At 50.7% G+C, this 15,993-nt stretch overlaps 1 protein-coding gene across 1 annotated transcript in view; it reads left to right on the forward strand.

Annotated features, from left to right (window-relative positions):
* Positions 1-917: 917 nt before the first annotated feature.
* The window catches only part of LOC132814588 (SLAM family member 5-like), a 50,833-nt gene continuing 35,757 nt past the window's right edge, over positions 918-15,993 (forward strand). The window contains exons 1-3 of the mRNA XM_060823528.1: positions 918-990; positions 5,597-5,917; positions 10,791-11,081. Of these exons, the coding sequence (XP_060679511.1) occupies positions 918-990; positions 5,597-5,917; positions 10,791-11,081 (685 nt within the window). The remainder of the gene's footprint in view (positions 991-5,596; positions 5,918-10,790; positions 11,082-15,993) is intronic.

Below are 15,993 nucleotides of genomic sequence, written 5' to 3' on the forward strand. Positions count from 1 at the left end.
GAAAGGCAGCCAACATCACCAAAACCCTGCTGCACCCTGGTCACCGTCTCTTCCAACCTCTTCTGCTGGGCTGAAGATACAAAAGCTTAAACATATGCACTGACAAACTTCAGAACAGTTTCGTCCCTGCTGTTATTAAACTTCTGAACAGACCTCCCAAATTTAAAATTTAATGGTGATCTCACACTATGTGCGTCGTCTCTGTAGCACTGTATTCTTCACACTGCTCTATTACCCCAATGCACTTTATTTGCTATCAAATGCATCCAAAACAAAAGTTCTCACTGTACCTAGGTACATGTGGCAAAAATATATCAAATCAAATCAAATCAAAAGATGTTCATCAACTATTGTTTTGAATTATTTTCACTACCACCTCAAAGACTGTAAACTGTAGACTGCCTTTGAACTGTGGCTTGTTTTAGTTCATTTGTACTGAGGCTATTCATCAATACCTTCAATAAAACTTTCCCATTGTCAGGAAAACTGAAGCCTTTTCTTCCTGAAAGTGGAGGTTGTTGGAAAAGTCTTCTACCCCTCATTTCACCTGCTCCCCTTTCTCTGCCTGTCTCCCCATTTCCTCTATCTCTTCATCCATCCAGCTCAGAGACGGGTCCCCTGACCCCTCTGCTCCCGGCTGTGGAAAGGACCACCTGCAAGTTCTGGGAAGGGGATAGGAGTCCCAGCCAGTCACAATGGGGTAACTCAGAGAGAGAGGGGGACGGGGGGAATGACAGGCAACACAGAGAGGTACAGAGATGCATCAAGAGACGTCTACACTGCCTAGTGTTCGGAGGGTGGTAGATTTGTCACAGTCAAGTGCGTCTTATTTCTGGATTTTTCTTGCATATTCGTTTCTGTTCAAGTCGCTTCCTCATTTTACAATCTCAATCAGTTCCCCTTCACTCTCTTCCTCGATGGCGACATGTAATTTTAACACGAGATGGGCTTCTGTGCTGCTCGTTGCTCTCCTCTCTGCCTTCTGCGTCGGTGAGTAACAACTTTTGTGTCCATTTTAGTTTAAAATTCAGCCCTCACTTCTCCAGAGCTTTCCACTGTACACATGTGAAGGCCATTCAGCCCATTGTGCTTGACCAGCTGGAGGAAACGACCTACAATCCATTCTGTCTCATTCCTTCCCTTGAACCCCTCTCACGGAATTTTTGGCTTTTCCCATGAAACACTCCTTCAGCTCCGTCGTATTCAACGTCCTCATTCTAGGTCACACCAGTCCCACCATTCGCTCAGCAACAGGCTCTGTGAAAGCTCTTGTCTGTCGTTCTTCGCTTTTCTTTGGCCGGTTCATCTTTCATCATTAAACAGAAGTTACCAACATTTTTCTTTACGACATGCCAGGTTGTTGAGACTTATAGGCCAACTTCAAGAAAGCAGTCAGCATCTAAACTCATCCTATCCCTGTCCTGGGAGTGTTTGATGGGGACAGCGCAGAGGGAGCTTTACTCTGTATCTAACCCCGTGCTGTCCCTGTCCTGGGAGTGTTTGATGGGGGACAGTGTAGAGGGAGCTTTACTCTGTATCTAACCCCGTGCTATCCCTGTCCTGGGAGTGTTTGATGGAGGACAGTGTAGAGAGAGCTTTACTCTGTATCTAACCCCGTGCTGTCCCTGTCCTGGGAGTGTTTGATGGGGGACAGTGTAGAAGAAGCTTTACTCTGTATCTAACCCCATGCTGTCCCTGGGAGTGTTTGATGGGGACAGTGTAGAGGGAGCTTTACTCTGTATCTAACCCCGTGCTGTCCCTGTCCTGGGAGTGTTTGATGGGGACAGCGCAGAGGGAGCTTTACTCTGTATCTAACCCCGTGCTGTCCCTGTCCTGGGAGTGTTTGATGGGGGACAGTGTAGAGGGAGCTTTACTCTGTATCTAACCCCGTGCTATCCCTGTCCTGGGAGTGTTTGATGGAGGACAGTGTAGAGAGAGCTTTACTCTGTATCTAACCCCGTGCTGTCCCTGTCCTGGGAGTGTTTGATGGGGGACAGTGTAGAGGAAGCTTTACTCTGTATCTAACCCCATGCTGTCCCTGGGAGTGTTTGATGGGGACAGTGTAGAGGGAGCTTTACTCTGTATCTAACCCCGTGCTGTCCCTGTCCTGGGAGTGTTTGATGGGGACAGCGCAGAGGGAGCTTTACTCTGTATCTAACCCCGTGCTGTCCCTGTCCTGGGAGTGTTTGATGGGGGACAGTGTAGAGAGAGCTTTACTCTGTTTCTAACCCCGTGCTATCCCTGTCCTGGGAGTGTTTGATGGAGGACAGTGTAGAGAGAGCTTTACTCTGTATCTAACCCCGTGCTGTCCCTGTCCTGGGAGTGTTTGATGGGGGACAGTGTAGAGGAAGCTTTACTCTGTATCTAACCCCATGCTGTCCCTGGGAGTGTTTGATGGGGACAGTGTAGAGGGAGCTTTACTCTGTATCTAACCCCGTGCTGTCCCTGTCCCTGGGAGTGTTTGATGGGGACAGTGTAGAGAGAGCTTTACTCTGTATCTAACCCCGTGCTGTCCCTGTCCTGGGAGTGTTTGATGGGGACAGTGTAGAGGGAGCTTTACTCTGTATCTAACGCCATGCTGTCCCTGTCCTGGGAGTGTTTGATGGGGGACAGTGTAGAGGGAGCTTTACTCTGTATCTAACCCCGTGCTATCCCTGTCCTGGGAGTGTTTGATGGAGGACAGTGTAGAGAGAGCTTTACTCTGTATCTAACCCCGTGCTGTCCCTGTCCTGGGAGTGTTTGATGGGGGACAGTGTAGAGGAAGCTTTACTCTGTATCTAACCCCATGCTGTCCCTGGGAGTGTTTGATGGGGACAGTGTAGAGGGAGCTTTACTCTGTATCTAACCCCGTGCTGTCCCTGTCCTGGGAGTGTTTGATGGGGACAGCGCAGAGGGAGCTTTACTCTGTATCTAACGCCATGCTGTCCCTGTCCTGGGAGTGTTTGATGGGGACAGTGTAGAGGGAGCTTTACTCTGTATCTAACTCCGTGCTGTCCCTGTCCTGGGAGTGTTTGATGGGGCCCTGTGCAGAGGGAGCTTTACTCTGTATCTAACCCCGTGCTGTCCCTGTCCCTGGGTGTGTTTGATGGGGCCCTGTGCAGAGGGAGCTTTACTCTGTATCTAACCCCGTGCTGTCCCTGTCCCTGGGAGGGTTTGATGGGGGGACAGTGTAGAGGGAGCTTTACTCTGTATCTAACCCCGTGCTGTCCCTGTCCCTGGGTGTGTTTGATGGGGCCCTGTGCAGAGGGAGCTTTACTCTGTATCTAACCCCGTGCTGTCCCTGTCCCTGGGTGTGTTTGATGGGGCCCTGTGCAGAGGGAGCTTTACTCTGTATCTAACCCCGTGCTGTCCCTGTCCTGGGAGTGTTTGATGGGGGACAGTGTAGAGAGAGCTTTACTCTGTATCTAACTCCGTGCTGTCCCTGTCCTGGGAGTGTTTGATGGAGGACAGTGTAGAGAGAGCTTTACTCTGTATCTAACCCCGTGCTGTCCCTGTCCTGGGAGTGTTTGATGGGGGACAGTGTAGAGGGAGCTTTACTCTGTATCTAACCCCGTGCTATCCCTGTCCTGGGAGTGTTTGATGGAGGACAGTGTAGAGAGAGCTTTACTCTGTATCTAACCCCGTGCTGTCCCTGTCCTGGGAGTGTTTGATGGGGGACAGTGTAGAGGGAGCTTTACTCTGTATCTAACCCCATGCTGTCCCTGGGAGTGTTTGATGGGGACAGTGTAGAGGGAGCTTTACTCTGTATCTAACCCCGTGCTGTCCCTGTCCTGGGAGTGTTTGATGGGGACAGCGCAGAGGGAGCTTTACTCTGTATCTAACCCCGTGCTGTCCCTGTCCTGGGAGTGTTTGATGGGGGACAGTGTAGAGAGAGCTTTACTCTGTTTCTAACCCCGTGCTATCCCTGTCCTGGGAGTGTTTGATGGAGGACAGTGTAGAGGGAGCTTTACTCTGTATCTAACCCCGTGCTGTCCCTGTCCTGGGAGTGTTTGATGGGGGACAGTGTAGAGGAAGCTTTACTCTGTATCTAACCCCATGCTGTCCCTGGGAGTGTTTGATGGGGACAGTGTAGAGGGAGCTTTACTCTGTATCTAACCCCGTGCTGTCCCTGTCCCTGGGAGTGTTTGATGGGGACAGTGTAGAGAGAGCTTTACTCTGTATCTAACCCCGTGCTGTCCCTGTCCTGGGAGTGTTTGATGGGGACAGTGTAGAGGGAGCTTTACTCTGTATCTAACGCCATGCTGTCCCTGTCCTGGGAGTGTTTGATGGGGGACAGTGTAGAGGGAGCTTTACTCTGTATCTAACCCCGTGCTATCCCTGTCCTGGGAGTGTTTGATGGAGGACAGTGTAGAGAGAGCTTTACTCTGTATCTAACCCCGTGCTGTCCCTGTCCTGGGAGTATTTGATGGGGGACAGTGTAGAGGAAGCTTTACTCTGTATCTAACCCCATGCTGTCCCTGGGAGTGTTTGATGGGGACAGTGTAGAGGGAGCTTTACTCTGTATCTAACCCCGTGCTGTCCCTGTCCTGGGAGTGTTTGATGGGGACAGCGCAGAGGGAGCTTTACTCTGTATCTAACGCCATGCTGTCCCTGTCCTGGGAGTGTTTGATGGGGACAGTGTAGAGGGAGTTTTACTCTGTATCTAACCCCGTGCTGTCCCTATCCTGGGAGGGTTTGATGGGGCCCTGTGCAGAGGGAGCTTTACTCTGTATCTAACCCTGTGCTGTCCCTGTCCCTGGGAGGGTTTGATGGGGCCCTGTGCAGAGGGAGCTTTACTCTGTATCTCACCCCGTGCTGTCCCTGTCCTGGGAGTGTTTGATGGGGGACAGTGTAGAGAGAGCTTTACTCTGTATCTAACTCCGTGCTGTCCCTGTCCTGGTAGGGTTTGATGGGGGGACAGTGTAGAGGGAGCTTTACTCTGTATCTAACCCCGTGCTGTCCCTGTCCCTGGGTGTGTTTGATGGGGGTACAGTGTAGAGAGAGCTTTACTCTGTACCTAACCCCGTGCTGTCCCTGTCCCTGGGAGTGTTTGATGGGGCCCTGTGCAGAGGGAGCTTTACTCTGTATCTAACCCCGTGCTGTCCCTGTCCCTGGGAGGGTTTGATGGGGCCCTGTGCAGAGGGAGCTTTACTCTGTATCTAACCCCGTGCTGTCCCTGTCCCTGGGAGGGTTTGATGGGGCCCTGTGCAGAGGGAGCTTTACTCTGTATCTAACCCCGTGCTGTCCCTGTCCCTGGGAGGGTTTGATGGGGCCCTGTGCAGAGGGAGCTTTACTCTGTATCTAACCCCGTGCTGTCCCTGTCCCTGGGAGGGTTTGATGGGGCCCTGTGCAGAGGGAGCTTTACTCTGTATCTAACCCCGTGCTGTCCCTGTCCCTGGGAGGGTTTGATGGGGCCCTGTGCAGATCGGTAATACTCTGCAGTTCCCTTTTTGCCACATTTCTGTTCATTGTCTCAATGATCAGCCCCAAAGTAATGATTTGCCTTTGTGTGTCTTTTTGTAGATATGTCGCAGAGCTTTCCATGTCTCATCGTGTTCTTCAATGACTTCGCTTGTCCTTTTCCACACTGACTGACTGTGTCCTTTTGCTCCCTTAGTTCAGAGTGAAGACATCCACCTGTCTGTGGATGGCTCCCTGGGTCAGTCCGTTTCCCTCCCGATGGTGATCCATAACAGATCAATGGGGAATGAGATTGTCTGGATTCAATCTTCACCCAGAATCAAAATAGCAAGATATATAGATGGGCATGTGAAATATTTTGGCAGTGAGGAGTACAAGAAACGGATACATTTGCACCCTGAGAACTTCAGTCTTCAAATCAATGACTTACAGAGGGAAGATGCTGGGAATTATGAGGTAATTGTAACACCAGATTCAGGAAAGGAAATATCTGAGAGAGTTCGACTGGCCGTGTACGGTGAGTGAGACTCAACTCCACCTACTTTGCTATCACCTTTTTTGAAATCTGTCTCATGATAAGAGGATGTGATGTACTACTTGTATTGTCACAAGACTATTAACTCAGAGTAGGATTTCGAATTCCATTAACATCTGGAATTTGTGGGCGGCACGGTGGCACAGTGGTTAGCACTGCTGCCTCACAGCACCTGTAGACCCCGGTTCAATTCCCGACTCAGGCGACTGACTGTGTGGAGTTTGCACGTTCTCCCCGTGTCTGCGTGGGTTTCCTCCGGGTGCTCCGGTTTCCTCCCACAGTCCAAAGATGTGCGGGTCAGGTGAATTGGCCATGCTAAATTGCCTGTAGTGTTAGGTAAGGGGTAAATGTAGGGGTATGGGTGGGTTGCGCTTCGGCGGGTCGGTGTGGACTTGTTGGGCCGAAGGGCCTGTTTCCACACTGTAAGTCTAATCTAAAAAAAACCACAGCTGTGTGTCAGAAATGTTCTTCAGGGAAAGGAATCTGCCATTGTTGCTTGTTCTCACTCACAGATGTCATAGAGTCATAGAGGTGTACAGCACGGAAACAGTCCCTTCGGCCCAACCCGTCCATGCTGACCCAGCTATCCCAACCCAATCTAGTCCCACCTGCCAGCACCTGGCCCATATTCCTCCAAACCCTTCCTATTCATAAACTCATCCAGATGCCTTTTAAATGCTGTAATTGTACCAGCCTACACCACTTCCTCTGGCAGCTCATTCCATACACGTACCACCCTCTGGGGGAAAAAGCTGCCCCTTAGGTCTCTTTTATATCTTTCCCCTCTCACCTTAAACCTATGCCCCTCTAGTTCTGGACTCCCCCACCCCAGGGAAAAGACTTTGTCTATTTATCCTATCCATGCCCCTCATGATTTTAGAAACCTCTATAAGGTCACCCCTCAGCCTCCGACGCTCCAGGGAAAACAGTCCCAGCCTGTTCAGCCTCTCCCTGTAGCTCAGACCCTCCAACCCTGGCAACATCCTTGTAAATCTTTTCTGAACCCTTTCAAGTTTCACAACATCTTTCCGATAGGAAGGAGACCAGAATTGCCCGCAATATTCCAACAGGGGCCTAACCTTCAGTGATTCAATGCCTTTAACTCTTCCCTGCCTTCTGAAAAGGCCTTGCAAGGCAATTTCTACCAGGTCACAACAAAGAAATGAAATCAGATGGACCAGCTGACAGGAACCTCAGTGCCAGGAGAGGGAACAGCAGGAACAATCCTCTCGACCCTGTGAGGTCCGCCTTCCTTCCATCTGGCGATGATTGACAAAATTGGGAGACTTCAACAGTTTCCTCATTTCCCCTTCGCCCACCTCACCCTAGTTCCAAACTTCCAGCTCAGCACTGTCCCCATGACTTGTCCGGACTGGTCCTACCTGCCTATCCCCTTTTCCACCTATCCACTCCACCCTCTCCTCCCTGACCTATCACCTTCATCTCCTCCCCCACTCACCTATTGTACTCTATGCTACTCTCTCCCCACCCCCACCCTCCTCTAGCTTATCTCTCCACCCTTCAGGCTTTCTGCCCTTATTCCTGATGAAGGGATTTTGCCTGAAATGTTGATTTTACTGCTCCTCGGATGCTGCCTGAACTGCTGTGCTCTTCCAGCACCACTGATCCAGAAAATTGGAAGAGCAATCCCAAAGACCAAGTCAAGGATCAGCCTGATGCAGTCACACTCACGAAATCATATCTTAAAGATAATATCCCAGACACCGCTCTCCCCATCCTTGGTTACATCCTGTCCCATCAGCTGGACAGGCCCAGCAGAGGTGGTGATGCAGCGATATACAGGGGTTAACTCAAGACTAACCCCGGACTGCATGACGTCTCCTTGGCGTCAGGTCAAACATGGCGGGGATAGGCATTAACCAGCTGGGCTAACTACATGAATGCAGTGGCTACAAGAGCAGGTCAGAGGCTAGGATGACTTCACATCTTATTCCCCAAAACTTGTCCAAACAAGTCAGGAATGTGATAGAATATTCCTCACCTGCCTGGATGGGAGCAGCACCAACAACAGGCTAGATGTTTGACATCACCCAGTTCAAAGCAGCCCACTTGATTGAGTGTGGCGCTGGAAAAGCACAGCAGGTCAGGCAGCATCCGAGGAGCAGGAGAATCAACATTTCGGGCACGAATTTGGCTTCTCAGCTGGGGGGGGGTGAGAGATAAATGGGAGGTGGTGGGGCTGGGGCTAAGTAGTTGGGAACGTGATCGGTAGATGAAGGTGGGGATGAAAATGATAGGTCGGAGAGGAGGGTGGAGTAGATCGGTTGGAAGGAAGATGGACGAGTCAAGAGGGTGGCGCTGAGTCGGAGACTTGGGACTGGGATAAGGTGGGAGCAGGGCAGATGAGGAAACTGGTGAAAGATGAAGCGTTCTTCCTCCAGGCGTTGGGTTGGCTAGGGTTTGGTGATGGAGGAGGCCCAGGACTTGCATGTCCTTGGTGGGGTGGGAGGGGAGTGGGAGGGGGAGTTGAAGTGTTCAGCCACAGGGAGATGGGGGTGTTTAATGTCCCAGAGATGTTCTCTGAAACGATCCGCAAAATGGTGTCCTCCCCCAATGTAGAGGACACCACATCGAGTACAACAGGTACAGGAGATGAGGTGAGTGGAAGTACAGGGAAATCTCTGTCAGATGTGGAAGGATCCTTTGGGGCCTTGGATGGAGGTGAGGGGGGAGATGTGGGTGAGGGGGGAGATGTGGGTGCAGGCTTCGCAATTCTTGCACTGGCCAGTGAAGCTGCCGGGAGTGGGATGTGGGCTGGTTATTGGGGGGATGGCTTAGATCTGACAAGAGAGTGGCACAGGGAATGGTCTCTCCGAAACGCAGATACAGGTGGGGAGGGAAATATATCCCTGGTGGTGGGGTCTGTTTCTCGGTGACCACACCCCCCACTCCCGGCACCTTCCTGCCCGCTGACAACAATACGGTTAGCCGAGCAGCTTATGGTGTGAAAGTTTGGGAAGAGGTCTTCAGACCCCCAAGAGAGGGGGAGCTGACCCTTTTCTCTGCAATATTAACCAATCCAAGCCTGAAGAAAGCTAGTTTATTTTCCCTCACCAGTAACGTGAAGGTGTGTGTGTTTTTTAACCAGTAAGTCAGATTTATAAGTGTGAACTACGGGCTTCTAATGAAAGGTGCTAGAGAAGCAGAACTGAGGAACAGCAAGTCCTAACATACCTCAAGGAACAAACCCTTTAAACAAGGACTATTGAACTGCTGTTCCAGTTTTCAACGTCACCCATAACCCCCATGCTTTTTCCCCCCTGTCTGTGTCTATCTGTTTATAGAGGGGCAGTTTGTGAGGGAGAGTAAGAGCTTGTAGGAGAAAGTGAGGACTGCAGGTGCTGGAGATCAGAGCTGAAAATGTGTTGCTGGAAAAGCGCAGCAGGTCAGGCAGCATCCAAGGAGCAGGAGAATCGACGTTTCGGGCATAAGCTCTTCTTCAGGAATGAGGAGAGTGTGCCAAGCAGGCTTAGGGAGGAGGGACTTGGGGAAGGGGCGTTGGGAATGCGATAGGTGGAAGGAGGTTAAGGTGAGGGTGATAGGCCGGAGTGGGGTGGGGGCGGAGAGGTCAGGAAGAAGATTGCAGGTTAGGAGGGCGTTACTGAGTTCGAGGGTTGGGACTGAGACAAGGTGGGGGGAGGGGAAATGAGGAAACTGGAGAAATCTGAGTTCATCCCTTGTGGTTGGAGGGTTCCCAGGCGGAAGTTGAGGCGCTCTTCCTCCAGCCGTCGTGTTGCTATGGTCTGGCGATGGAGGAGTCCAAAGACCTGCATGACCTTGGTGGAGTGGGAGGGGGAGTTGAAGTGTTGAGCCACAGGGTGGTTGGGTTGGTTGGTCCGGGTGACCCAGAGGTGTTCTCTGAAACGTTCGCAAGTAGGCGGCCCCTCTCCCCAATATAGGGGAGGCTACATCAGTGCAGCGGATGCAATAGATGATGTGTGTGGAGGTGCAGGTGAATTTGTGGCGGATATGGAAGGATCCCTTGGGGGGAGGTGAGGGGGGTGGTGTGGGTGCAAGTTTTGCATTTCTTGCGGTTGCAGGGGAAGGTGCCGGGAGTGGAGGTTGGGTTGGTGGGGGGTGTGGACCTGATGAGGGAGTCGCAGAGGGAGTGGTCTTTTTGGAACGCTGATAGGGGAGGGGAGGGAAATATATCCCTGGTGGTGGGGTCCGTTTGGAGGTGGCGGAAATGACGACGGATGATACGATGTGACCTTGTAGAGTTATGTGTCAACGGTTCTTAATTGTTCATCGATTCATTTGGAAACATGATAATTTTTGTTTCGTAAAGAAACACGGTCTGTGCTTTTTGTCAACGTGGGTCCAAAAGGTAGGCAAATTGACAATTTTGTGGTTTTGTTCAAAAATAAGTCTTGAACATTTATGAAAACTCTGGGAATAGTGGGGGTTCATTTTGAGTGTGATCCCCCAGTGAGATGTAACAACTGACATAATGGCAGCTTTACTAATCTGCACTGGCACAGCATGGGGTGTCTCAAAGTCCATCTCAAGATCCTCTGGCCAACCTATCAGCACCTCACAATTAATCATACTTAAAATCATTTCTTTATGAAATGCTGACATTGCTGGTTTATAATTTCTTGGTAAGCAGTGGTGCCATAATTTATGTAGCTCATAGTAACACACTCATTCACTCTTTGGGTATTCATCTATTTGTAATGATACCTGGAACTTGTTTGAACTCAGCGGATGAGGGAAAGTGTTAATGTGTCGGGTTAAGGAATGAAACGTTCCCTAGAGTGGATCTGAATTGAGCTGCTAACAAGGCTCTCCATTGCTTCCTCATGTGTCTCTCGTTTCTCGATCTCCATGTCAGAGCCAGTGACAGGAGCTGCCATCCATGTTGGAAACGCGGCCAGGTGGAACTGCAATGTGACCCTGAGGTGCTCAGTAACAACAGGCAGTAACGTCAGCTACACCTGGTGGACAGGACCAGAAATACCAGGAAAGGACAGCGCCCATCGTCTCTCGGGGGACGGAGAGAGTTTGCAGGTTTTGTTCACAGGGGAAACCAATGACAGTGTTGTCAGGTGTGAGGCCAGGAATCCAGTCAGTCACAGGACTGCACAGATAATTCTGAGAGATGTCTGTCATGGAAATGTACCTGGTGAGTGTCACAGAGAGAAATGAGATGTTGTAGTCAGGTATTAAAACTATTCAAAGTTTGTGAGAAGATTTGTAGCTCGGGTGCTCATTGTTGTGGTTCTGTTCGCCGAGCTGGGAGTTTTTGTTGCAAACGTTTCGTCCCCTTTCTAGGTGACATCTTCAGGGCTTGGGAGCCTCCTGTGAAGCGCTTCTGTGCTGATCCCTCTGGCATTTATAGTGGTTTGAATCTGCTGCTTCTGTTGTCAGTTGCTGTCCGCTGCAGTGGCCGGTATATAGGGTCTAGGTTGATGTGCCTGTTGATAGAATTTGTGGATGAGTGCCATGCCTCTAGGAATTCCCAGGCTGTTCTCTGTTTGGCCTGCCCTGTAATAGTGGTGTTGTCCCAGTCGAATTCATGTTGTTTGTCATCTGAGTGTACAGCTACTAGGGATAGCTGGTCGTGTTGTTTCGTGGCCAGTTGGTGTTCATTGATGCGGGTTGTTAGCTGTCTTCCTGTTTGTCCTATGTAGTGTTTTGTGCAGTCCTTGCATGGGATTTTGTACACTACATTGGTTTTGCTCATGTTGGGTATCGGGTCTTTGTCCTGGTGAGTTGTTGTCTGAGAGTGACTGTTGGTTTGTGTGCTGTTATGAGTCCTAGTGGTCGCAGCAGTCTGGCTGTCAGTTCAGAAATGCTCTTGATGTATGGTAACGTGGCCAGTCCTTTGGGTTGCGGCATGTCCTCGTTCCGTTGTCTTTCCCTGAAGCATCTGTTGATGAAATTGCGCGGGTATCCGTTTTTGTTGAATACCTTGTATAACCAGGTCTGACCTACAAAGAATGAAACCGGAAAGCAACAACACCCCCAGATTCTATGGACTACTTAAAGTACACAAACCAGACATCCCACTCAGACCCATAGTATCACTACCAGGGACACCATCACACAAACTGGCTAAAGAGCTACAGCAGAAACTGAAACACCTGATCAGCGGATCCAGGCACTCTATACAGTCAATAAAGGAATTCTTGGACATCATTAGAAATATACACATAGACAAGGAAGAAACCATGGTCTCATTCAATGTAACGGCACTGTTCACCTCTATCGACAAAACCCTAGCCAGAGAAACAATATCCAACCTGCTGGACATACAGAACAGACAACAGGACGGTGAACCTATCAACAAAGGCAGCATACTGAAACTACTGTACCTGTGCCTCACAACACACTTCACATTCAACAACCAAATATATGAACAAATTAACGCTACATAGGACAACAGGAAGACAGCTAACAACCCGCATCCATGAACACCAACTAGCCACGAAACGACACCACCAGCTATCCTTAGTAGCCACACACGCAGATGACAAGCAACATGAATTCGATTGGGACAACACCACTATTATAGGGCAGGCCAAACAGAGAACAGCCTGGGAATTCCTAGAGGCATGGCACTCATCCACAAATTCTATCAACAAACACATCGACCTAGACCCTATATACCGGCCACTGCAGCGGACAGCTACTGACAACCGGAAGCGGCAGATTCAAACCAGTATAAATGCCGGAGGAATCCGCACAGAAGCGCTTCACAGGAGGTTCCCAAGCACTGAAGATGTCACCTAGACAGGGGACGAAACGTTTGCAAGAAAAACTCCCTGCTCGGCAAACAGAACCACAACAATTAAAACTATCCTGGAATCGTTTGATTAGGGTAGTGTATAGGGAGCTTTAGTCTGTCTCTCACCCTGTCCTGGAAGTATTTGATGGGACAGTGTAGAGGGAGCTTTACTCTGTATCTAACCCCGTGATGTCCCTGCCCTGGGAGTGTTTGATGGGGAGCAGTGTATAGGGAGCTTTACTCTGTATCTAACCCCGTGCTGTCCCTGTCCCTGGGAGTGTTTGATGGGGACAATGTAGAGGGAGCTTTACTCTGTATCTAACCCCATGCTGTCCCTGTCCTGGGAGTGTTTGATGGGGGACAGTGTAGAGGGAGCTTTATTCTGTATCTAACCCCGTGCTGTCCCTGTCCTGGGAGGGTTTGATGGGGGGACAGTGTAGAGGGAGCTTTACTCTGTATCTAACCCCATGCTGTCCCTGTCCTGGGAGTGTTTGTTGGGGGACAGTGTCAGATCCCATGATGTATAATAGACCTAAGTTCAGGAACCAAATGGAGGAAAAATTTGAGTTTGGAGTCAGCCTGGGAATCATAAAAATATTAACAAGGGAAATTCTCTGCTCATGAAAGCAAAGATAGCTGAAGGGAGTTGAGAAATCAGGTTGGAGGTCAACACAGATGCAGGAGCAGGCATTTCAGGTGATATTTCAGAATATACACAACAGAGATATTCTGAAGAGTAAGAAAAGATCCAAAGGAGAAGCGCACTATTCATGGGTAACCAGTCAGGGGAAAGGCAGGAACAAATGGACAGGAAAAGCATGGAACATTGCAAAGACAGGCAGCAGCTCCGAAGAAGGGGAGGCAATGGTTTAGGGGGAAAATGCGGGGAGGTGGTGTGAGGATTGTCAGACCAACCAGGAGTAAATGATGGTGCCAGACTCAAGGGGTCAAATGGCCTACTCCTAGATTGTACTAGATTAATATTGTAGAGTTAACGTCAGTAACACATCACACTGAGGGTGGGGGAGAGGGGTTACTGAGTGACAGTGTGAGGGAGCTGGATTAACATCAGGAGAGATACAGTCAGTAACACAGGGCGCTGGGGGGGGGAGGGGTTACTGAGTGACAGTGTGAGGGAGCTGGATTAACATCAGGAGAGATACAGTCAGTAACACAGGGCACTGGGGGGGGGGGAGAGGGGTTACTGAGTGACAGTGTGAGGGAGCTGGATAAACATCAGGAGAGATACAGTCAGTAACACAGGGCGCTGGGGGGGAGAGGGGTTACTGAGTGACAGTGTGAGGGAGCTGGATTAACATCAGGAGAGATACAGTCAGGAACACAGGGCGCTGGGGGGAGAGGGGTTACTGAGTGACAGTGTGAGGGAGCTGGATTAACATCAGGAGAGATACAGTCAGTAACACAGGGCGCTGGGGGGAGAGGGGTTACTGAGTGACAGTGTGAGGGAGCTGGATTAACATCAGGAGGGATACAGTCAGTAACACAGGGCACTGGGGGGGGGGGAAGGGGTTACTGAGTGACAGTGTGAGGGAGCTGGATTAACATCAGGAGGGATACAGTCAGTAACACAGGGCCCTGGGGGGGGGGGGAAGGGGTTACTGAGTGACAGTGTGAGGGAGCTGGATTAACATCAGGAGGGATACAGTCAGTAACACAGGGCACTGGGGGGTGGGGGGGAAGGGGTTACTGAGTGACAGTGTGAGGGAGCTGGATTAACATCAGGAGAGATACAGTCAGTAACACAGGGCACTGGGGGGGAGAGGGGTTACTGAGTGACAGTGTGAGGGAGCTGGATTAACATCAGGAGAGATACTGTCAGTAACACAGGGCGCTCGGGGGGGAGAGGGGTTACTGAGTGACAGTGTGAGGGAGCTGGATTAACATCAGGAGAGATACAGTCAGTAACACAGGGCGCTGGGGGGAGAGGAGTTACTGAGTGACAGTGTGAGGGAGCTGGATTAACATCAGGAGAGATACAGTCAGTAACACAGGGCACTGGGGGGAGAGGGGTTACTGAGTGACAGTGCGAGGGAGCTGGATTAACACCAGGGTAGATACAGTAAGTAACAGAGGGCACTGGGGGGGGAGAGGGGTTACTGAGTGACAGTGTGAGGGAGCTGGATTAACATCAGGAAAGATACAGTCAGTAACACAGGGCACTGGGGGGGAGAGTGGTTACTGAGTGACAGTGTGAGGGAGCTGGATGAACATCAGGAAAGATACAGTCAGTAACACAGGGCACTGGGGGGGAGAGTGGTTACTGAGTGACAGTGTGAGGGTGCTGGATTAACATCAGGAGAGATACTGTCAGTAACACAGGGCATTGGGTGGGAGAGGGGTTACTGAGTGACAGTGTGAGGGAGCTGGATTAACATCAGGAGGGATACAGTCAGTAACACAGGGCGCTGGAGGGGAGAGGGGTTACTGAGTGACAGTGTGAGGGAGCTGGATTAACATCAGGAGAGATACAGTCAGTAACACAGGGCGCTGGGGGGGAGTGGGGTTACTGAGTGACAGTGTGAGGGAGCTGGATTAACATCAGGAGAGATACAGTCAGTAACACAGGGCGCTGGGGGGAGAGGGGTTACTGAGTGACAGTGTGAGGGAGCTGGATTAACATCAGGAGAGATACAGTCAGTAACACAGGGCTCTGGGGGGAGAGGGGTTACTGAGTGACAGTGTGAGGGAGCTGGATGAACATCAGGAGAGATACAGTCAGTAACACAGGGCGCTGTGTGGGGAGAGGGGTTACTGAGTGACAGTGTGAGGGAGCTGGATTAACATCAGGAGAGATACAGTCAGTAACACAGGGCGCTGGGGGGAGAGGGGTTACTGAGTGACAGTGTGAGGGAGCTGGATTAACACCAGGGTAGATACAGTCAGTAACACAGGGCACTGGGGGGAGAGGGGTTACTGAGTGACAGTGTGAGGGAGCTGGATTAACATCAGGAGAGATACAGTCAGTAACACAGGGCGCTGGGGGGGAGAGGGGTTACTGAGTGACAGTGTGAGGGAGCTGGATTAACATCAGGAGAGATACAGTCAGTAACACAGGGCGCTGGGTGGAGAGGGGTTACTGAGTGACAGTGTGAGGGAGCTGGATTAACATCAGGAGAGATACAGTCAGTAACACAGGGCACTGGGGGGGAGGGGTTACTGAGTGACAGTGTGAGGGAGCTGGATTAACATCAGGAGAGATACTGTCAGTAACACAGTGCACTGGGGGGAGAGGGGCTACTGAGTGACAGTGTGAGGGAGCTGGATTAACATCAGTAGGGATACAGTC

Source organism: Hemiscyllium ocellatum, unplaced genomic scaffold (genome assembly GCF_020745735.1).
Source record: "Hemiscyllium ocellatum isolate sHemOce1 unplaced genomic scaffold, sHemOce1.pat.X.cur. scaffold_861_pat_ctg1, whole genome shotgun sequence".
Classification (NCBI taxonomy): Eukaryota; Metazoa; Chordata; class Chondrichthyes; order Orectolobiformes; family Hemiscylliidae; genus Hemiscyllium; species Hemiscyllium ocellatum.